The sequence below is a fragment of the Eulemur rufifrons genome, chromosome 2, assembly GCF_041146395.1.
Source record: "Eulemur rufifrons isolate Redbay chromosome 2, OSU_ERuf_1, whole genome shotgun sequence".
Taxonomy (NCBI): Eukaryota; Metazoa; Chordata; class Mammalia; order Primates; family Lemuridae; genus Eulemur; species Eulemur rufifrons.
In genome coordinates, this window is record NC_090984.1 from 49,141,504 (window position 1) to 49,164,644 (window position 23,141).

The 23,141-nt window shown below is 37.6% G+C and overlaps 1 protein-coding gene across 1 annotated transcript in view; it reads right to left on the reverse strand.

Moving 5' to 3' along the window:
• GANC (glucosidase alpha, neutral C) overlaps nt 1-23,141 on the reverse strand; it is a 58,008-nt gene that overhangs the window by 17,990 nt on the left and 16,877 nt on the right. The window contains exons 6-14 of the mRNA XM_069461154.1: nt 17,980-18,025; nt 15,188-15,254; nt 13,660-13,756; nt 12,421-12,601; nt 12,045-12,198; nt 9,967-10,202; nt 4,414-4,540; nt 3,258-3,337; nt 1,550-1,693 (exon numbers count right to left, since the gene is read on the reverse strand). Of these exons, the coding sequence (XP_069317255.1) occupies nt 1,550-1,693; nt 3,258-3,337; nt 4,414-4,540; nt 9,967-10,202; nt 12,045-12,198; nt 12,421-12,601; nt 13,660-13,756; nt 15,188-15,254; nt 17,980-18,025 (1,132 nt within the window). The remainder of the gene's footprint in view (nt 1-1,549; nt 1,694-3,257; nt 3,338-4,413; nt 4,541-9,966; nt 10,203-12,044; nt 12,199-12,420; nt 12,602-13,659; nt 13,757-15,187; nt 15,255-17,979; nt 18,026-23,141) is intronic.

Below are 23,141 nucleotides of genomic sequence, written 5' to 3' on the forward strand. Positions count from 1 at the left end.
GAAGAATTTCAAAGAATGATTGGATTAGGGCATTATGCAGACATCCCCAAAGCTATCTAACATGCAAAAAGTAAATAGTAGGTAGGAATGTGAAATGAAAAATATTAAATCCATCAGGCCATGTGGGGTGGCTCACGCGTGTAATCCTAGCACTCTGGGAGGCTGAGGTGGGAGGATGGCTTGAGGTCAGAAGTTCAAGACCTCAGCAAAAGCAAGACCCCATCTCCACTAAAAATAGAAAGAAATTAGCTGGGCAACTAAAAATAGAAAAAATTAGCTGGGTATGGTAGCACACACCTGTAGTCCCAGCTACTTGGGAGGCTGAGACAGGAGGATCACTTGAGCCCAGGAGTTTGAGGTTGCTGTGAGCTGAGCTGGCACTCTAGCCCGGGGAACAGAGTGAGACTCTGTCTCAAAAAAAAAAAAAAAATCTATCAAATAATTTTCACGATTTAATGACACTCCTCTAAATTACAATGTTAAAAGAATGAAAAAATTTCTTTAACAATGGTAATGAAATAATAGTAAACAATAAGGTGGCATTTATTTGGTGCTTACAATAGTAAGCATTTTGTAACATTGTTTCATATAATATACACAACCACCTCTGAGACACATAGTATTCACTGGTTAAAAAAAAAATGAGATTCATAGAGGTTAAGTGACTGGCCTTGGCCCACATAAGAAAATTCTCTGACCAAAGCAGCTTGCAGTTACAGTAAAAGGTTGTTAGGGAAGCAAACACATACTATCTGAAAACTGTGCTATATCTAGCCAGCAGCTCCCACTGGAAAATACAAATTGATGTGAGGGCCATAGGAATATAGTCACATTTTGAAAATAATAAAGAACCATAGGTATAAATTATGGCAAGTGACTGCCAAATCTTTTGGATGTAATCGGCAAATGAAAGACAATTCTACCACCTTTATTGAGAAGGCTAAGTACTTAGGGAAGGCTTTCTACATTTAAAAAATATATCTGTGTTCTAAATCTTGCTCCCCTGGTATGAATGTAAGACTTGCTGTATTTAGATATTTGTGAAATTTTAAAACGTTTGTTTTAATTACTTTTGTTTACATATTTATACACTGCCTACATCAATAAAAGTTTGAAGTCATATTCAGTGAATGTCATTTACTCATGGCTCCTATCAAGGTAGATGTTTCTATGGTATCATTACTCTCATAATATTTTAAAATTCATCAAGTTCATTATGGAAGGAAAAGCAGCAGAGAGAAGTAATAAAAAGTCTTGGTTGAGCGTGGTGGCTCATGCCTGTAATCCCAGCATTTTGGGAGGCCAAGGTGGGAGGATTGTTTGAAGCCAGGAATTTGAGACCAGCATGGGCAACATAGTGAGATCCCATCTCTACACACACAGAAAGTCTTGTATAGACCACTCCCTAAGACTCATTGCAGAAAATTGTCAGAAAAGACACACAAAGATAAATGAACAGTAAGTAGAGTATAGCTATTATAAAGCAAATGACTTACAGTCCAAAAGGTAGGTCACATGAGTCCAGCTGACTTCTTTTTGAATGTCTTACCTGATAAAAACCATAGATGTTATGAAGTTCTCTGTGCTCCCAATTGCCATGATGAATGGCATTCTTCTGCATGGTTTGCTCTGGCCCTCTAAAGACAGAGGGCTCATTCATGTCATTCCATATGAAGAGGATGTCTGTAGAACCCTACGAAGTAAATCTTGGTCATAATAATATTTTCACATTGATGATGTTTTCATAATAGCTGCCTCATGCCCCTTTCCTACCCCATTTAATTAATTTCTTTATTATGTTTATTATTGCTCAGACCTTTGCTCCACTGCTAGATTATAAGCTCCACAGAGCAGGGAATTTTGTCTGTTTTGTTCATTAATAAATCCCAAACACCTAGAATGGTACCTGGCCCACAGAAAGTTCTTAATAAATATTTGTTGATGAATGAAAGAATGCTGCACTGTATAGTCTATGAAATATATATTCCTCAGCAATTTCACTGTAAGATCTCCCTGGAGAACCCCTACAGGGAAGCTTGTAAATGTTCATATTAGGCTCTTTATCATCCATCATCTGCTACAACTCTTAACTAAGGGCAATTATACCCATACATGACAAGATTCTATCTTCTATTAATAATACTTTAAAAGTTAGCATGATCTATAGTTTGTGTTCTATACATAATTGTTCAATTTAGAGTGGGAAGGTATATGAATCATCTAGTTAACATGGTGTTGAAATTTCTTTTAAAGAATCCTTGGTCTCTCAGCATTTGACTGAATAGCTACAATCACAGGGAGCCCCTCAGCCAGCTCATTCCATTATTTTCTGCTCCTTGTAACATTCTCCTCACAGGGCCTACCTAGCTTGCCTTCTGGGACACATGGAATACATCTGCTGCCTGGCCCACAGGAGAGAGAGTCTTTCAAATGTCTAGAGGTGGCTTATTTGTTTTCTTTTGACTGCCACCATGGCAGAGTTGCATAATTGAAAAGGAGAACTCACTGCCTGCAAAGTTGGGAATATTTATTATCTGGCTCTTTACCAAAAAAGTTTGCCAATCCCTTAAGGACAGTTAAGGCAGTTAAATATTTGGAAACCATATAGCCTTCTTCATAGAGGTAATCAGGTTTAGAAACAGTTGAGGGTAAAGAGTCAAAAGAAAACAAGTCACCTGTGGGATAAGATTTAATTATATTCCAACTTCACAGGGTTATTGCGAAGATGAATAGTATAATGCACATGAAGTGCTTGGCACATAGCAAACGCTCGGTTTGTATTACGTATCACCATCATCATCATCATCATAATTGGTTGAAAACAGTTCTCCAGTTCTCTCTGCGGTTCTTATAAGACTTTTTAATAATTGATTTATCATTATGCTTCACTTTTAATGACATATTTGTAAGATGTTTTCACATGCATCATCACCTTTAAGTAATAGTTATAGAATTCTATTTTATGTAAAAATATATAGTCATTTGAAAATATAATAAATCTCTGTTATAAAGTACTCTGATATATCACAGAGTCTATTACACTAGAGGTCAAAATCACAGCTTTTGTGCAGTTGGTAATGCACAGCACCTCCCCCAGCACCACCAAAGTCTGTAACATGGTGGCCATCCATGCACTTTCATACAAGCATTATATATCAAGAACTATTCAATGAAGCAGAATAGTTCTATTCAATCACTTTTTTTCCTTCTTTCACCCTTTCAAGTAACTAGAAAAGAGCAAAAGAATAAAAACCAACCTGATAAACAGGGAAAGCAAAAAGACTTGAATACCACTCTCTGACCTTGGGATTGGTGAAATCCAGGTAAGAGGAGAGACCTGTAGAGGCAGAACAGTAGATAGCCTGTTAGGAACAGTGGTCCTCACAGCAAGATGTTATAAAGAAGACATCAGATGTGAGAGCTGGGAAATCAATGGGCACCTTACATCACAAATAAAAGTTAGCTGACGGGCACAGTCTGGTGAGAAGTGAATGAAGGCCACAGTGACAATCACTAGACCTTTCAACGCCAGATGCCCAGGGGAATGCAATGACCAAGCATCAGGATGAAGCCTGTTCCTCACTAATGGCCCAAGACAGCCCAAGTAAGAATGGCAAATACCTTGCAGTGGATCCTCAGCAATTAAAGAGAATAGAGAAGTGTGTTCAGTGGCGTAACGGGAAAAAAAGAAAGGCATGAGGTTTCTGTACAGTGCATGCATTTATGGTAGAGTGCTATGGTAGAATGGTGATTTCCTTTTGCCCTTGGGGAGTTTCTACCAAGCCTTTAAACTAATAACTTTTGAAATGAAAAATCCGTAGCTGCCAGAGGCACTGAGGTCATTCATGAAAGGCTGGGAAGTCAAAACTAAGGGCTAAAAGGGCAAAGAGCAATCACAAGGAGAGAGCCTGCAGGACTCCTTTTTCTTTCTTTCTCCCACTCCCCTTTTCTCATTCTCTCACTTTTTATCTCTACTACTTAGAGAAATAGCATGCCACTGAGGTTTGCTTGTTTATTTTTCATTCATTCACTCAATTATTTTTTTTCTTTTTTTAAATTTTTTAACTTTTTTTTTTTTTTTTTTTTTTTTATTGGGACAGAGGTCTCGCTTTTGTTCAGGCTGGTCTCGAACTCCTGAGCTCAAGCAATCCTCCCACCTTGGCCTCCCAGAGTGCTAAGATTTACGGGCATGAGCTACCATGCCTGGCTTCATTCAATTGATTGATAAATACATACAAAGCAGACTATACCAGGTGTTACGAAAGATACAAAAGGCAGCAATACCATCTCTTCCTTTAAAAACATAGCTATAGGAACAAGAGATATCTACATGGAATGAGAATGACGGCCACGAAGCCTTCATTGATTGGGACTGAATAGGTGGAAATAATGGTGTATAAAGCAATTTCATACCAGGCCAACAAACCCCTTCAAAGTCTCCCCCTTCACGATTCCTCACAAAGAATCCCTGTTCTTTGGCCGTAGTGTACACTGAATAGTCAGGATCAATCTTGATGTGGGGGTCACTGATGACCACAAGCTGTCGGAATACAAAGGTGTGAAAATCTCATCAGTTTTATAGGAGACATATGTTCACTTCCATGTTCATTTGTAAGTTTTTACCACAGTTTTGGGGTTCAAATTTTACTCAGAAACAGCTACAACTAGTATTAAAATATTTCAGATACCAGTAAAACCCTATAACCTTTCATGTGTTTATGAAAATTTCAATTGATATCAAAACCAGGCCAATGCTTTTACAATTATTGCTGCCTAACCAACACATGTTCTTAAGATGGCATTTACTAAGCTTCTGTCCATAATGCTGGATGTTGGATACCGTACACAAAGGACTAAGTAGGCAGGGTGCCTGCTCCCTAGACATTTAGAGGTTATGATAAGACTGATATAAGCAAACATTAATGAAACAAAGAGAATAACATGTTAACAAACAAACAAAACCCCTGTATACCCAATGGTACAGGCATATTAGAAAGGTTTGAGAAAAGTTATGAGCTATAGCTCCATGTCTCTAGCATCTCTCCCAGCCTTTCTAATATCATCATTTCCATTCATTTTAGGGTCTCAGTACCACTTTATTTGGCTAGAACAACCTTCTGATCCTTCTTCCTCATCTTGATTCTTTTTTTAAAAATAAAATTTATTTATTTATTAATGAATGAATGAATAAAACAAAGTCTTGCTATATTGCCCAGGCTGTTCTCACACTCCTGGCCTGAACCAATCTTTCTGCCTTGGCCTCCTGAATAGCTGGGACTACAGGTGTGTGCCACTGTGCCTGGTCCTTATCTCTATTCTAATCCATCCTACGTAGTGAAGTTTAATTCTTCATTGTTCATAAATTTTCTTAAGTTTTAAATTGTGGTGAAATATACATAACACAAAATTTACCATGTTAGCCATTTTTAAGTGTACAGTTCAGTAGTGTTAAGTATGTACATTCATATTGTTTTGCAACTAATCTCCAGAACTCTTTTCATCTTGCAAAACTAAAACTCTATACCCATTAAACAATAATTCCCCATTCCCTCTTTCCAGCCCCTGGCAACCACCATTCTACTTTCTGTCTCTTAAGAATTTGACTACTTCATTTACTTCAGATTAGTGGAATCATACAATATTTGTCTTTTTGTAAATGGTTTATTTCATTTAACATATGTCCTCAAGATTCATCCATGTTGTAGCATGTATTAGAATTTCCTTCCTTTTTAAGGCTGAATAATATCCTGTTGTATGTATGTATACATTTTGTTTACTCATTCATCTGTTCATGGACCTACCTTTTGGCTACTGTGACTAACGCTGCTATAAACATGGGTATGCAAATATCTGTTCAAGTTCCTGCTTTCAATTTCTGTGAGTATATACCCAGAAGTGGAATTGCTGGATCATACAGTAATTCTATTTTTAATTTTTTGAGGAACTGCCATACTTCTTTCTATAGCAGCTGCACCATTTTACATTCCCACCAACAGTGCACAGATGTTCCAATTTCTCCACATCCTTGCAACATTTGTTATTTTCTGCTTTTTAAAATAGTAGCCACCCTAATGGTATAAAGTGGTATTTCATTGTAGTTTTGATTTGCATTTCCCTAATGATAGTAATGTTGAGTTATCTTTTCATGTGCTTGTTGAATTCATATCTTCTTTGGAGAAATGTCTATTCAAGTACTTTGTCCGAATTCAGTAAAGTCTCAGGATACAAAATCAATACACACAAATCAGAGGCATTCATATATGCCAATAACTGTCAAACGGAGAACCAAATTAAGGACTCAATACCCTTCAAAATAGCAACAAAGAAAATAAAATACCTAGGAATATATTTAACTAAGGAGGTAAAGGACCTCTATAGGGAGAACTATGAGACACTGAGGAAGAAATCGCAGAACATGTAAATAGGTGGAAAACCATACCATGCTCATGGATCGGTAGAATCAACATTGTTAAAATGTCTATACTGCCCAAAGTTATCTACAGATTCAATGCAATCCCTATTAAATTACCAACATCATTTTTCACAGATATGGAAAAAATAATTTTACGCTTTGTAAGAACCAGAGAAGACCCCGTTTAGCAAAAGCAATTTTAAGCAACAAAAACAAAATGGGAGGTATTAATTTGCCAGACTTTAAACTATACTACAAGGCTGTGGTTCTTAAAACTGCCTGGTATTGGCAAAAGTGCAGGGACACAGACCAGTGGAACAGAACAGAAAATCCAAATATAAAACCATCCTCATATAGCCATCTAATCTTTGACAAAGCAGACAAAAACATACTCTGGGGAAAAGATTCCTTATTTAATAAATGGTGCTGGGAAAACTGGATAGCCACATGTAGAAGATCACTTTTTAATTGTTTGGCTTTTTGTTGTTGAGTTGTAGGAGTTTGTTATGTATTCTGGATATTAACCCCTTATTCAAAAACTTTTAATGTCTCCAAATGCATACAAAGCAGCCTACGAAAAGCTCTCAACCTTTCTGGTCAGATCTGCTGCTATTCAAACCTTCACATTCCTTGTTTTTCTGTCAAACTAGCATGTACGCTATTTTCCAAACACCCCTGCACGCTCTATCCTCTAGCTGAATTGCCCTCTTCCCTCTCCCGGCTTCTCTACTAATTAGAGACTCATCCTTCAGGGCTCATCTAAAATGCACCTCTAGGCTAGGTGTGGTGGCTCACGCCTGTAATCCTAGCACTCTGGCCGAGGTGGGAGGATAGTTTGAGCTCAGGAGTTTGAGACCAGCCTGAGTGAGAGTGAGACCCCATCTCTACTAGAAATAGAAAAAATTAGCTGAATGTGGTAGCATGCACCTGTAGTCCCAGCTACTTGGGAGGCTGAGGCAGAAGGATGTGAGCCCAGGAATTTGAGGTTGCTGTGAGCTAGGTTGATACCACAGCACTCTAGCCTGGGCAACAGAGTGAGATTCTGATTCAAAATGAATGAATGAATGAATGAATGAATAAAATAAAATAAAATGTACCTCTAGGCTGGGTGAAGTGGTGCATGTCTGTAATCCTAGCTAATACAGAGGCTAAGGCAGGAGGATCACTTGAGGGCAGGAGGATCGCTTGAGGCCATGAGTTCAAGACCAGCCTGGGCAACACAGTGTCTCAAAAAATTAAAATAAAATAAAATGAAATATAAAAAAATAAAAATAAATAAAATAAAATACACCTCTGGTACAAAGCCCTGCTTGAGTCCTTCAGCAGAATACAATCTTCCCTCTCCTACCCTGTCCCACACCTCAACCTTCCTTTGGCCCTTATATTCCTGCCCTGTATGGTGGTTGTATACTTGCCTTTCCCCTACTCAGTGTAAGGGCTTGAGGAGCTCATCTCTGCATTCCCTTCAGCACTAGCACAGCATCTTGGACATTGAAAGTCCTCAGTAAATAACTGTTTATAAGGACAGAATTTCTAGAGTCAGGTAGGCCAGAGTTCAGATTCTTGCCCTGCTACTTATTCACTGTGTGCCTTTGTGCAAATTTCCAAACCACTCTAAGCCTCACATTCTTCACGTGAAAATAGGGTATCAAGACCTAGCTCATAGTTTTGTGATGACTGGATGGAATAATGCGTTTTATCCTACTGTCTAGTCCATAATAATGCTTGGTGAATGGTAGTTAACAGAATTGGCTCTGGCCATCTGTGAAAAGGCTGGGGAATCAAAGGAATGGGTTGAAAAGGTAACTTTAATTTCAGGGAGCGAGACTGTATTTACAGGATACATATGGGGTTCCCCCCCCCCTTTACCTCTCTCCATTTTCTTCTCTCCTTTGATCTTTTCATTATTGCTATTACCATCACCACCACTCCTGATCTGGAAAGCAGCATTATATACTTTCCAGTGGCTTCTCCTCCTCCCCATTTTCCTTCTTCTTCTTTTTTTTTTTTTTGAGGCAGAGTCTCACTCTGCTACCCTGGCTAGAGTACAGTGGCGTCAGCCTAGCTCACAGTAACCTCAAACTCCTGGGTTCAAGCGATCCTCCTACCCCAGCCTCCTGAGTAGCTGGGACTACAGGCACACGCAACCATGCCCGGCTAATTTTTTCTATTTTTAGTAGAGATGGGGTCTCGCTCTTGCTCAGGCTGGTCTTGAACTCCTGAGCTCAAGCAATCCTCCTGCCTCAGCCTCTCAAAGTGCTAGGATTACAGGCATGAACTACTGCACCCAGCCTCTTCTCCATTTTCTATTTAAGTTCTTTCCTTGGCCAGATTGACAGGTGGAGTCCATCAGGGAAACATGCAAGAACAATAGTGTAATGAAGAATCTAGGTTGAAACTAGGAGTTCAAGATCAGCCTGGGCAACAGAGTGAGACCTCATCTCTACAAAATAAAATTTTTTTTTAAAAAAATTGGCTGGGCGTGGTCTCAGCTACTTGGAAGGCTGAGGCAGGAGGATCACTTAAGCCCAGGAGTTCAAGGTTGCAGTGAGCTATGATCATGCCACTTCACTCCAGCCTGGGTGACAGGATCCTGTCTCTAAGAATAAATAAATAAATAAGAACAATCTGACACCATATTTGATGTTTGACTTTTAAGGGGTTTTAAGCTCCACCATTTTCCCTTACCTTCTGCCCACATTTGGACAAGCTGACAAAGAAAGCTCTGGTGCTCTCTCCTTTGGTGCCAATAGGAGGTTCAAACCATGCAAACCTCAGCCCATGTGCAAAAACCTTTACCCCATCCCTACCCTCTAACCACCATAGAAGCTGAGTCACTCTCCTTTTCCAGCTCTCAGACATTTTCATACCAGCTTGGGAGCCAGCCCTGCTCTTCCCAAAAAGCCTCATTATGTGAGTAATAAACTTATTTGTACAATCTTGGTGCATGTGGGGTGTCATCAATTTTGACATTAGAACCAAATTTTGAGTGGGGGGAATCCATACATTATTGGAGGGTGGCCACAACAAATGGAACTGAAAACAATAGGCCCCTTCATCATTACGGGGACCTAGACAACTGAGGCAGGGATGGATGGAATCACCACCTTTCTCACCCAGGCTGGGGTGCAGTGGCACAATCATAGTTCACTGCAGCCTCAAATGATCCTCCCGCTTCAGCCTCCTGAGTAGCTGGGATTATAGGTGTGACCCTCTGCACCCAGCTAATTATTTTTTATTTTTTACTTAAAAATGTATTTTTTTAGAGATGTAGTCTCATTGCCCAGGCTTGTCTCGAACTCCTCGGGTCAAGTAATCCTCCCACCTCAGCCTCCTGAGTAGCTAGGATTACAGGTATGAGCCACCACCCAGCAAAATCACCACCTTTTCACCATTCATTTTCTCTGTTATCCCAGGTACAATTACATTTGAAGGTACTATTTTCATGGCCATTTGTGACTGGATGATTCTCTTCCACTAATGTGCCAAGGCAAGTTTTAAAAATTTTATAAAGCTTTGTAATTAAATGGTTTAGGAGTGTTGGCTTATTTTACCTTACGTTTTTTGCTCCTGAGCAACTCTTGCATCCTTTTGGGGTTTGGAAACCTTTTTTTGTCCCAGGTGAAGTACCTCTTGCCCTCAGTGTGCTCTATGTCCAACCACATGACATCATAAGGAATGTCATGTTCATCAAATCCTGCATCCACTGCTTTCACATCCTGCTCATCTTCATAGTTCCAGCGGCACTGGTGGTACCCCAAGGAGAAGAGAGGGGGCATGGCTTGTGTGCCTAAAAGAGGAAGATGACAACTGAGTCAACTGTCACCACGATGATCATTATTTGTTTAATAAACATTTCCCAAATGTATACAGGGTACTAAGCACTGAGCTTGGTACTTAGAATGTCAAGAAGAAAGTATAGGCCTTCAAGGAAGTGAAAATTTGGCCAAAGAGGCCAGCGTGTAAATAAACTGCTCTGCCCTGAGGTATAACTGCTATGTTAAAGGTATCGACTTAGTGTTATCAGAGGTTAATAAATTCTGACTGCATGAAGGGTGGAATCTTGAAGGCTTCACAGAAGAGGTAACTCTTGGTTTGGACCTTGGAGAATAAGCAGGAGTACACCAGACGGGAAGAATAGATAGAGTGCTCCAGGCACAGGGAATAGAAAAGACACAGAGGCAGAGATTACATAACAGGCTTAGAGAAAAAGAAATATCCAGGGTGTTACAGTGTGAGAGAGACCAGCAGAAGATGAAAGTGTAGAGAGTCAGTTTGTAAAGCACCCTGTGGATCAAGCTAGGAATTCTGAATCTTGTCTTATGAGAAGCCATCAAAACTCTGGCAAGATGTAACTGTGGCAGACCTATGTTTTCGAAAAATTAAGTCAGGGTGCACTGACTTGAAGGGAAGAGACTGAAGTCAAGAAGAATTGTCAGGAAGTTATTATCAAAATGTTTACTGGAAACCTGAAGGACTTCTGGTCAACCGCTTGCATTTATCTCTTTCCCCTCCTAAAGTACCACCAAAATCAGAGTTAAGAAAAGAAAAAAGGAAAAAAAAACACAAAAATGAAGAGAATGGGAGAGAAGTAATTTCAACAAAAAATATGGAAGGTGGCAGGTGGGAGAGGGAGTGGTAACTACTGAGCAAAGCCAGGGATTTCAGATTTTTTTTGGATTTTGGAATATTTGTATTATACTAACTGGTTGAACCTCAGTCTTTTTTTCTTAAGGCTTTCAGCTGATTAGATGAGGCCCACTTACATTATGGAGAGTGATCTGCTTTACTCAAAGTCAACTGATTTAAATGTTAATCGCATCTGAAAATAACTTCACAGTGACATCTAGACTGGTGTTTAATTAAATATCTGGGCTCCATGGTCTAGCCAAGTTAACACACACAATTAATATCACGCTGGGTCACATGGCAATTCCATGTTTAACTTTTTTAGGAATGCCAAACTGTGTCTACAGTGGCTGAACAATTTTATATTTCTATCAGTAATGTATGAGGTTCCAATTTCTCCACATCTCAACACTTATTTCCATTTTTTATGATTTAGCTATCCTAGTGGGTGTGAAGTAGCATCTGACTGTGGTTTTGATTTGCATTTTCTTAATGACTAATGATGTTGAGAATCTTTTCATGAGCTTGTTGTCCATTTATATATCTTCTTTGGAGAAATGTCTATTCAAATGCTTGCCCATTTTAGAATTGGACTGTGTCTTTTTGTTGTTTTATTTTTGAAATATTTGGCAAAGATTTTTTCCCATTTCCAGTCTTACAAAGTAGACACAGATTTGCTTAGGATAAAGCTGGTTTTAAGAGCACACCAAAGTCGAGTACAAAGGATTAGATTAAATTGAGCGATCCAGAGTGATGAAGAGTAAAAGATGAGCAGCTGCCTTTGACAGAAAACTGATCACCCAAGGTGATTACCTAAATAGTCAGAGGTTGAAGTCTTTCTACTGCAAAAGCAGGAACAGTTTAGTGCTTGCTACTTAAAATGCTTGGGTAAGTTGTTTATAAACTCTATGTAATGTACAAAAATATATTAATTTATAGTGATGACACATGGGATAAAGAATATATAATGGAACTAGAAACTGGCACTGCTACATGCAAATACCTGTAAGGTGTGAGTACTGCTTGAAGATGTCAGAAGGTGTAGGTCCTGTCAGCAGAAAAACATCAATGATTCCACTCTCTGACATCCAGTGCACATGAGTCCGAGATCTGACCTTTTGCTTAGCAGCAACTGGACCCATCTGGGTCTGTGTGTACTGGAAAAGGAACGGGATGAAAATATGAGAAATTTCCCTCTAACCTACAACATTTATCTATTCATATGTGAGTTCCTTTAGTAGCTACTACTGACATTTACTGCTTACACTGCAAAGCCTCTGTGGTAGAGAACTGCCCCTACAAAGACAAGAGCTATGATCACACTGCAGTGGTTTTGTTTCTTCTGTAAGTGTGACATGCAGCCATGATCCATAGCTCACCTCTACTGCAGGCTCTGTATTGATCTCCACTAGAGTTTCTGAGGCATTCAGCCAGAAAATGCCTATAGTCCTGCCCAGTTTGTGGGCTAGGAGATAAGGTATTGAACCATAAATGCCCATTTTGTCATGTATTTTATATCCATAGACATCCAGGTTATAAAGACGGTAAGCATCTCCATCACTGAAACACAAATAAGGGTTATCATTAATTATTATCACAAATATATTATTAATAAATAGAATAGCTCCACTCTCCCCTGAAAACACTTAGGTCCCATGCATCTTTCAAGGCTTAACTCTTGCCACTTCCATAAAGATTTCCTGACCCATCCTGGGTGAATGTGATTCTCCTCCTTTGATTCCTGTGGCACCCCTTCCTGAGACAATCGGCACACGTGATCTCATCTTAGATGTCTTTTCTAAATATCTCTTGTGTGGGAAGGACTATCTCCTATGAATTCTCTACAATAGCCAGCACACAGTAAATATCCATTGACAAATTTTTCAAGCACTTCTCTGCAGCTAAAATGAAAGGATAGTGTCCTAATAAACTTCCACCGTGCTTAATAGGGAAAGACCAAGGAACTGAACTGGGGGTGGCAAGCACAGAGTTCAGGTTGGTGTGAGAGCAGCACAGTTTCTGACAGACTTGTCACTATGCCTACCTGTCAAGTAAACAGCACCTGAACCCGGTAACCTTCATTAGACTCTATTTTTCTTTGGTTTTGTTTCCGTTTAGTCTGATACCTCTGGCAACTACTTGTCAATAGTATTAGCCTGAAATGATCTTCCAGAGGGAATCAAAAGTGATATAAGATGCCACACTTTTCTGTTCTCTGGCTCACTGTCTCCTTTCAGTAAAAGCCTTTTTCTAGGTCAGTGATTTTCCACAGTATATTCTCCCAGGGTTCTGCAAAAAAGGTGAAAGCAAAACCCAGTGATAAAAATCTCTCCCCTACTTTGATCACAGCAGCTCTGTATTTTTACTTCATCTATATTTTTAGGTTCAATATTACAGTTTGTATAATTGTCTAATTTTAAACAAAAAATAAAAATAAAAATTGAAAGCTACTGCTCTGGGTGATCTTCAAGGAAGGTTCTTAAAGATCCACAAGCAATATCAAGGAGGAAAAGGCTTGGCACACATTAGCACTGGCTCAGACATCTCACAAAAGTTCCTTTCAAATCTTTTCAATCCAGAAACTAGAGCCTCCTGTAAAAATTCTTGTTTTTACTTACCCGGTATTTTTCAGTTGGTGTGATTCTGCATGCTGTGGGATCCCATATAGATGCTCAAATCCATGCAAGGAGAAATCCAAACCAATGGAGGCTGGACCTGCAGAGATCAGGATACTGATTGAATTTTGCTTCTCAATGGGATAATTAATTAAGGAGATAGGTAAACCATGAGTGTAGCAAGATGCCTAAACTAGGAGTTGGGAGACCTGAGCTTGCTCTGATCAGCAAATACTGTGTACTGACTCTGTAAGATGGTATACTCAGGTGTTGTGGGGATACAAAAATGTATAAGGCAAAGTTCTGTTCACTTATTAATTATGTTGTCTTAGTTGTATGCTGAAGCTCTCTGTGTCCTCATTTATAGTAAATCTCTTTTCTAACTGTAAAATATGATTACAAATGTTAGAATTTTCTCTAATCAAAACATTGCTAAAATGTATTGCATACATCTTGATTTAGGAAGCAAAAGACATTGAGCACTTTTAATCTGTGCTAAATGAGTGATTAGGTGTCTCCCACCTGATCACTTCTTACTGCCAGCCTTGTCTGTGACTGTCTACAGGGAACATAATGGCAAGGGCACCAGTAGGGCCTTACTTGGCTCCTCAAAATACTCCTTCCTGTGATTGATTGTAGGTATATAAATTTCCTTTAACCAAAGACAAAGTCCTTTATTAACAATTATTTTAGAGATATGGGTAAGATACAAATAACTAGGAGACGTAACATGGACTTAAACTTATGCTTAGGTTAGTGCATTTGACAACAAATGTCCTTGTTTGTAGGAGTTTGTGGAAAAGGGGTGCTACAGAGAAGTTAAAGAAGATTGTGATGTTATAGAAAGGAAAGCCTGAGAATCTTTTCTACTTATGAATTTTGGGCATTCTGTCACCCCTGATCAATGTACTATGCTGTATATATACAATAGGGTTCTAAAGGAGTTAAAGAGAGTTTGTGATTCTACAGGGTAGGGAGAAGGAAGGAGGAAAGTGAATGCTTCTCTAACAACATAAGCCCCAAGTATCTGAAAGGCATCTTCTAAAGAGACAAACTTGTCCCCCCAAACCCACAATCACTAAGCCCTGTGAGAAACGTCACAGATGGGCATGTGATAGCCATGTGAATGATGGGGAGGCCTGGAAATGGTTGAGAACCAATGGCTTGGAATGTTGGAGCTGATGAGCTCTAGAATTTGGTTTCTCATCACTTGACTCTTACAAATATAGAATGTGGAATTTGTAGCACCTGATCTACTGGATGGTGCAAGCAGTGTGCTGACCTAGGCCCCTCCATGAGACCACAGGTTCCACGTGGCCTACACCTCTCTTACACTTCCCACAAAAGACATGTAACCGATATTTCTCTGTGGTAATGCATTATTGAAGAAGAGGGGACCCAAACCTGAGATTTCTATTCACCTTACTGAAGTCACTTGCTTTAGGTGCCAAAGAGCAAGGGACTTTTAGATAGAGATATTTAGCCATTTTGGAATAATCTGTTTTAATACTAATACTAGTTTCAATTTTACCATTAGTTTTGACATCAACAAAATTTCCGCATTTCTCCTCCCACAGGCCTAGATCCTCTTGATTTTCCTGTTGGTACAAAAAAGGGAACAAACTGAGTTTATAAATTGCAACAAATGTGGTTACCATAATAGCACATTTTATTTGGATTATTAAAAAACAAAACAGAAAATAAGTTCATCTTTTAGAAGACCAGTTTGTGATGTTAGCACATTTAACAAATCAAATCTGTGTTCTACATAAATGTCAATAATCATCCATCCTTATGAACCACAGCTGACATGAATATACATTTTTATTGTGGTTATGTTATTATGCTTATATATACACAACATAAAATTGATCATTTTAACCATTTTCAAGTATACAGTTCAGTCGCATTAAGTACATTCGCACTGTTGTGCAACCATCATCACCCATCTCTAGAAGTTTATCACCTTCCCAAACTGAACCTCCCTACACATTAAACAATAGGTCTTCATTTTCCCCTTTCCCCACCCATGACAACACCCTCTATGAATTTGACTATGAATTTTACATATAAGTGGAATCATGTAGTATTTGTCCTTTTGTGACTGCCTTATTTAACTTAGGATAATGTCTCAAGTTTCATCCATTTTGTAGCATGTATCAGAATTTCCTTCCCTTTTAAGGCTCAATAATATTCCATTGTGTGTGTGTGGGTGTGTGTGTGTGTATGTAGGGTTCTAAAGGTGTATATACACACACACCACCACATTTTGTTTATTCATTCATCTGTCAATGGACACGTGGGTTGCTTCCACCTTTTGGCTACTGTGAACGATGCTGCTATGAACACGGGCATACAAATATCTGAGTCCCTGCCTTCACTTTTGGATATACCCAGAAGTGGAATTGCTGGATCATATTCTATCCTATGTTTAGTTTTTTGAGGAACTGCTATATTATTTGGCATGAATACCTTTTACATGAACCAAAATGATGTGAAAGCACTTTGAAAAAATGCAGTCTTTAGAAATGTAAGAATTTAAAAAATTTTTTTTCTTGTAAACATGTGAGGCAAAACGTTAGAATCAAATAACTTAGGTCTACTTTGAGAGACCCTAAGCAGAGATTTGTTTTTGCTAAGACAAGCACTTTCCCTCCTGTTTCAATTAGCCAACGACTGGCTATATTCTTGTGCTAGTTTGAGAAGTCAAGTCAACTGGGATGGCAATAGCTGGTCAGATCCATAATCTTTTAATCTAGAGCTATAAACTTTCTCAGCTCTACCAAAGTCCTCTTTCCCCAGTAGAATGAAAATTAAAAAAAAATTTATGTGTGTGTGAAATGCGTATTTCTTTAAAATGAGCTCTTTGCCCATTTCTAGGTGTTTTTCTTTTCTTTTTTTTTTTTTTTATAACTAAAGCTTTTGTAAAGTGAGCCTGCACATTTTTTTTCACAGCTGAATGCTTAATGCAGGGGTTATTATCCTGGGGTCCATGGATGAGCTTAAGAGTCTGTTAACTCCCTCAAACAGTTTGAAAATTTTTAATTTTTTCACAGAGTAGTCATAGGTTTCATCAGATTCTTGCAAAGGGGTCTGTGACTTAAAACCACTACCTAAGTTATATAATTAGCCATCTCCCAAAAGCTGATTTGACATATTGTCACCAAACTTTGTAAAGTTAGGCCTTAGTTGCCCTTATCATCTCTATTCAGAAATGGAAAAATTATTCTCTCTTATGCTTATCAATATGAGTCAGTTCTCTAGAGGAAGAAGCATTTGTCTTTATTGCACTGAAAATATTTTTCATGATTTCAAGTGGCCATAGCTACTGTCATGGCTCCTTTGAAGATACATGTGGCTCTGGATGAAGAGAAGACTTCTGGAGTGTCCATACTTCATAATTCAGCAAAGTAATCTTTTAAAAACAAATAGTACCACATATCTCTGCTGCTTAGAACCTTTCCCATAGTTTTCCTTTGCTCTTAGGATAGACTCAGAAGGGTTAACATGCCTTAGCAGAAGGTAAGCCCCATGATAAATGGGAGACTCAGATTTGTTCAATGATGATTTGCTCAATGAAGATGAAAGTTCACCAAATCTTGAACAGTGCCTGGCATATAGGAAGTACTCAACAAGTATTTGTTGATAAGAGAATTATTGTCTCTCCACAGAACTGCCCCTACCTGTCTCCCTAGCCTTGTTACATACCAATCACCCTTTCCTTTGCTTTCCTTTCTCTAGCTAAAAGAAATACATACTGTATATGTATTTCATTTATGCAGATGTGTTCTTTTCTACCTGAAGAACTTTGAATATGCAGTCCCCTTTATCTGGAATAGTCTTTTCCCAGCTTTTTGACTAGCTAATGCACAGTAATGCATCAGTTTTAGCCTTAATATTATTTCCTTCAGAAGGTCTGTCCTGATCCTCATTTTGGTCAGGTTCTTTGTTATATTCTTCTATGGTACCCTTTTTCACACTCTTCTCAGTGTCTGTCTTTCTTAATAGGTTCTAAGTTCCATGAGAACAGATTTGGGATTTGTTTTATTCAAGGCTGATTCTTCTTGCCTAGCATAATGCCTGGCAAAAAGCAGTGGCCTGGGAAGTACCTGTTTTTATGTAAGAATGAATGAATACATGAATGAAAAAATGAAAGAAAGAATCAATGAGGTAAGGTGAGCAAAAGAAACAGGTGGTCCCATTTATATGTAATAGATCATTTAACAAGTACTCTCTGTAGAGGGAAGGAACAGAATTCCTTATATGTACCATAATTATGATAATGGTAAGGAAGACAAAAATAAATTGCTGAATCTAGATTACCTGAGAGGTATCAATCGATGCATCCTCCTCATTTTCTTTAGCAGCTCTGTTATAATATAAATAAAGTTATTTCACTCAATGGCAAGACTGATACAATTTTGCTCAATCATAAAGATTTTCATTTCCAACTTTTGAGACTCCATCAATTATATCCTTTAACTTATTAAATATAACATCAGTATAAAATAAAAATGAAACTTGGCTGGGTGTGGTGGTTCATGCCTGTAATCCGAGCACTCTGGGAGGCTTAAGGCAGGAGGATCACTTGAGCTGAAGAGTTGGAGACCAGCCTAAGCAAGAGCGAGACCCCATCTCTACTAAAAATTAGCCGGGTATAGTGGCACAGGCCTGTAGTCCCAGCTACTTGGGAGCCCAGGAGTTTGAGGTTGCTGTGAGCTAGGCTGACGCCATGGCACTCTAGCCCAGGCAACAGAGTAAGACTCTGTCTCAAAAAAATAAAAAATAAAAAAATGAAACTTAATGATGAACATTAATCCAATAGCTTGATTTCTTTTATAAAAATAAAGATGTATTTGAATTGTTAACGCTTTTAAATTACCTTCATCAACTTTTTATTATAAATGTAATACATGCTCATAATATTTCAACAAAACATAAGTAAACAAGGTAGAACATAGCTCCCCTCACTCAGTGTTATCCTAGTACACAGCAACATAATGTACAGTCTTCCAGAGTGATTATGACAATTCTTCTACTCACAGTTATATGTGAGTGCTCATTTCTCCATATTCTTAACACTGGACTTTATCAGTCTTTGCCAATATAAAATTTTAGAAAAAATAATGTATTTCCATTCATATTTCTACAATTGATGGAGACTAACTTTTTATACATTTAATACTTTTACTTCTTCCTCTGTGAATTGTTTATTTTCACTCATACATTTATTTTTGTCTTCAGTGTAAAATACAGCATGCATATGAAAGAGTATATAATATATATGCAGAGTTTAAACAATAATACTAAAGTGAACAACTCTTAACCCACCACTGAGCTTAAGCAACAGAAATGACCTGTTTCTTTAAGTCTCTATGCCCTTGTATTGAAATACATCTGCCTCCTCCCACCCTTCAGAGGTAACCACTTTACTAAATTTTGTGTTAATCATTCCTTTAGTGTTTTTATAGCATTCCCACATATGTATGAATCCTAAATAATATATTACTTGGATATGCTGTTCCTTTATAAAAATCTTTTATGTAAATAAAAGTATATTGTATATATTTTTATAACATTTTTTTTACTCAATTTTAATTTTTTTGACATTTATTATGTTAATATGTATTGCTGCAGTTTGTATCACCCATTTTTTGCTTGTTGTTCTTTTTCTTATTGACTTGTATGAGCTCTTTCTATATTAATTTTTGATTCTTATATATGTTGAAAAATTTTGAGGAGGGGGGGAAAGAAAAATTTTCCTGGTTTGTTGCCTTCTATTTTTTAAAAAATTTAAACTTTATTTTTTACAGCAATTTTAGGTTTATAGCATAACTGAGTGGAAAGTAGAGAGTTCTCATATATCCCCTACCCCCACACATGCAAACCCGCCCCACTATTGACATCCTGCATGATGTTTGTTACATTTGATGAACCTACATTGACACTCATTATCAACCAAAGTCCATAGTTTCCATTAGGGTTCACTCTTGGTGTTATACATTCTACAGGTTTGGACAAATATATAATGATATATATCCACCATTGTAGTATCATACAGAGTAGTTTCACTACTCTAAAATTCCTCTGTGCTCTGCCTATGCATCCCTCTCTCCCCTCAACCCCTGGCCACCACTATCTTTTTACTGTCTCCATAGTTTTGCTTTTTCTAGAATGCCATATAGTTGGAATCATACAATATGTACACTTCTCAGATTGGCTTCTGTCACTTAGTAATATGCATTTAAGTTTCTTCCATGTTTTTTCATGGCTTGACTTGACAGCTCATTTCTTTTCAGCACTGAATACTATTCCATTGTCTGGATGAACCACAGTTTGTTCATTCACTTACTAATAGACAAGACTTTTTCATATTTGATTTTCTTAAGTTTGAATATAATATGCCTAGGTATAGGTTGTTTTTGTTTTTTGTTTCTGTGGGACTTTTTTGTTTTTGTTTTTTGGCATTTATCCTATTTGGTGTTTTCTGAACTTCCTGGATCTGTAATTTGGTGTCTGACATTAATTTGGGAGAAATTCTCAGCATTATTTCTTCAAATGCTGCTCTGTTCCTTCCTTTCTTTCTTCTCTTTCTGGTATTCCCACTATGCGTATGTTACACCTTTTGTAGTTGTCCCCTATTCTTGGATATTATGAGTTTTTTCCCTTCTTTTTTCTCTTTGTTTTTTTTAGTTTTGGAAGTTTCTACTGTCACATCATCAACTAAAAGATCCTTTCCTCAATTATGTCCACTCTACTAATGAGCCCATGGAATGCATTTTTCATTTCTGTTATAATGTTCTTGCTCTCTAGCATCTCTTTTTGATATTTTCTTAGTGTTTCTACCTCTATGCTAACAGTATCCATTTGTTCTTACATAGTATCTTAAATGAAGCAGACAAGCCCTTAGTATATTAATCATAGTTTTTTAAAATTCATGGTCTGATAATTCCAACATTCCCTCCATATCTGATTCTGGTTCTGATGCTTGCTCAGCCTCTTCAAACTGTGTCGTTCATCTTTTAGTGTGCCTTGTAATTTTTGTTGAAAAGTGGACATGACATACTAGGTATTTAATAAAAGGAGCTATCGTAAATAGGCTTTCGGTAATGTGTGGTAAGATATATAGAGAGGGGAAGCATTCTACAGTTCCATGATTAGATCTTAGTCCTATGGTGAGCCTGGGCCTCTGGACTAAGAACTTCGCTAATGTTTCTCAGGATTCCCCCTCAACCCCCATAGGTGGAACAGGATGTCTAGATGGAGGTGGAATTGGATATTTCTTTTCCTCCACCTGGAAGGCTATGGGGAACTGCAGTTGGACATTTCACTTTCCCCAGGATGGTTAGGCTCTGGTATAATAGTCTGTCCTGAGGGCAGGCCTTGTTAAGAAGAACAGAATGCTCCCGTGTATTTAAAAATGGTTCCTTTTCCCCTCCCCCTGCTTAAAGAATGAGGTGTTTTATTTTTTTTTTCAATTTTCACTGTGAGGACCTGGAAGAGTTCCTGGATGTAAAATTCACAAAAGTATGAGGGCCTCCATAACTGGGTCTCCCTCAAGTTTTTAACTCTCAGAGTTGTGTACATTGAGCCTCCAGCAATTTGTCATTTAAGTTTAGGTTTTCCTATACTGGTACCGGTTCCCTGAGAGGGTTCTGTTCTGGGATTTCTGCCTTGGTAAGTTGTAATTCTCTGTATGTGCTTGTCTATCTCTCTAATTTTAAGGGCAGCAGTTAGCCCTGTGACCTCACTTCTTTGTTCTTGCTTCTCTGACTCTAAGAAGAGTTGTTGATTTTTCAGTTTGTTTACCCTCTTACCTGCTGTGAGGACAAAGTGGTGACTTCCAAACTCCTTACATGCCAGATGGAAAACTGGAAGTCCTTGACTTTTAATTTAGTTCAGGGGTGTGTGTGTGTGTGTGTGTGTGTGCGCGTGTGTATATAATAAAGTTTAAAATTTTTAAGTAATCAAATGCATCAATCTTTTCTGTATGGCCCTTCAGTTTTTGTCATACTAATATGATTACAGAAATATTATTCAGTATTTTCTTCTATTTTTATGTTTTGTTATGTTTAATTTTTATTCATCTGGAATTTATTTTTCTTAATATTGTGAGGTTAGGATGTAACTTAAATTTTTTTTTTTCAGTTGGATAATCCGTTTTTCCTAACACAAATATAAATATAAGTGGTAGAAATATAAATTAGAACAATCTCTGTGGAAGGCAATTTGGCAACATCTATTAAAATTACAAATGCACAAACCATGTGATCAGCAATTATACCTTTATGATGCTATTCTATGGATATACTTGCATATATGCAAATGACACATATTCAAGGTTATTCATAATTAGTTGTAAAACAAGATCAGAAACAACTTTAAAGTCCATCAATATGAATCATGTTGCAATCATACTAGTATATTAGAAATGAGGTAGCTGCTTTAAAGAAATTAGGAACTATCACATTGTTAAAAAAAAAAAAAAGTAAGGTGCAAAATAATGTGTAAATGTGGCACCACTGTGTCAGGAAAGGAAAAGATAGAATATATATATAATGCATAGGCATAAATTGTCTCTGAAAGAATCCAATCCACAAAAAACTGGAAACATTGATTACTTTCAAGGATGGGAACTAGGTAGCTAAAGGACAAAGGGTGAGGGAGACTTTTTACTACATACTCCTTTGTACCATATACCTATTCTAAATAAATAAATAAATTAAAAAGGACCAACTTGGACATCATCTCTTAAAGAAAACAAAACAAAATAATGGGATTTATAAAATAAAAAGGTTTTAAATATAAAGACCTGGGTACACAGGTATTTATTATGCTATTATTAGTATTTTTCGGTAAAAAGAAAGTACTTGAAGAATATTCATAAGGCACTAACAAAGTAGTAGGTGGAGGGATTACAAGTATTGTAAATTTTCTTCTTTTTAATATTTTCTAACTTGCCTACAATGAACAAATATTACTTCTGAGATAAGAAAATCAGATATTTTTAATACCAAAATTTTAAAATAGAAACAAGTTAAAACTTAGAAAAAAATCACTATGTTAGAATAATGATGTTGAATGCTTTCTACATATATATCATATAATATGTTCACTATTATGATAAAAATAGAAAGAACTATATATTGGAAGATGTAAAAACAATATTGATAAAAATGCAAGAAGAATCTCCTCCTTAGCACCACCTCCCAACTCATGTGACACCCCCTACCCCCCCCCCCCCCCCCCCCCGCCACACACACAAACAGCTTTGATCAAATGGATGATCCCAGAAAATTCCTGGACAACTATTAAAGTCTAGGGTAATTCATGTTATTGTAAGGGAGTAAGTGAAACTACGAAAGCACGCTAGCCCACATTAACATTTGTCAAGTCAACAGAATGCTTTTTCAGAAGGGTGTGGAGGATAGAGAATGCCATCGCCACACATAGGATGTGTTAAGAGTGTAACATTTGCAAAAGTT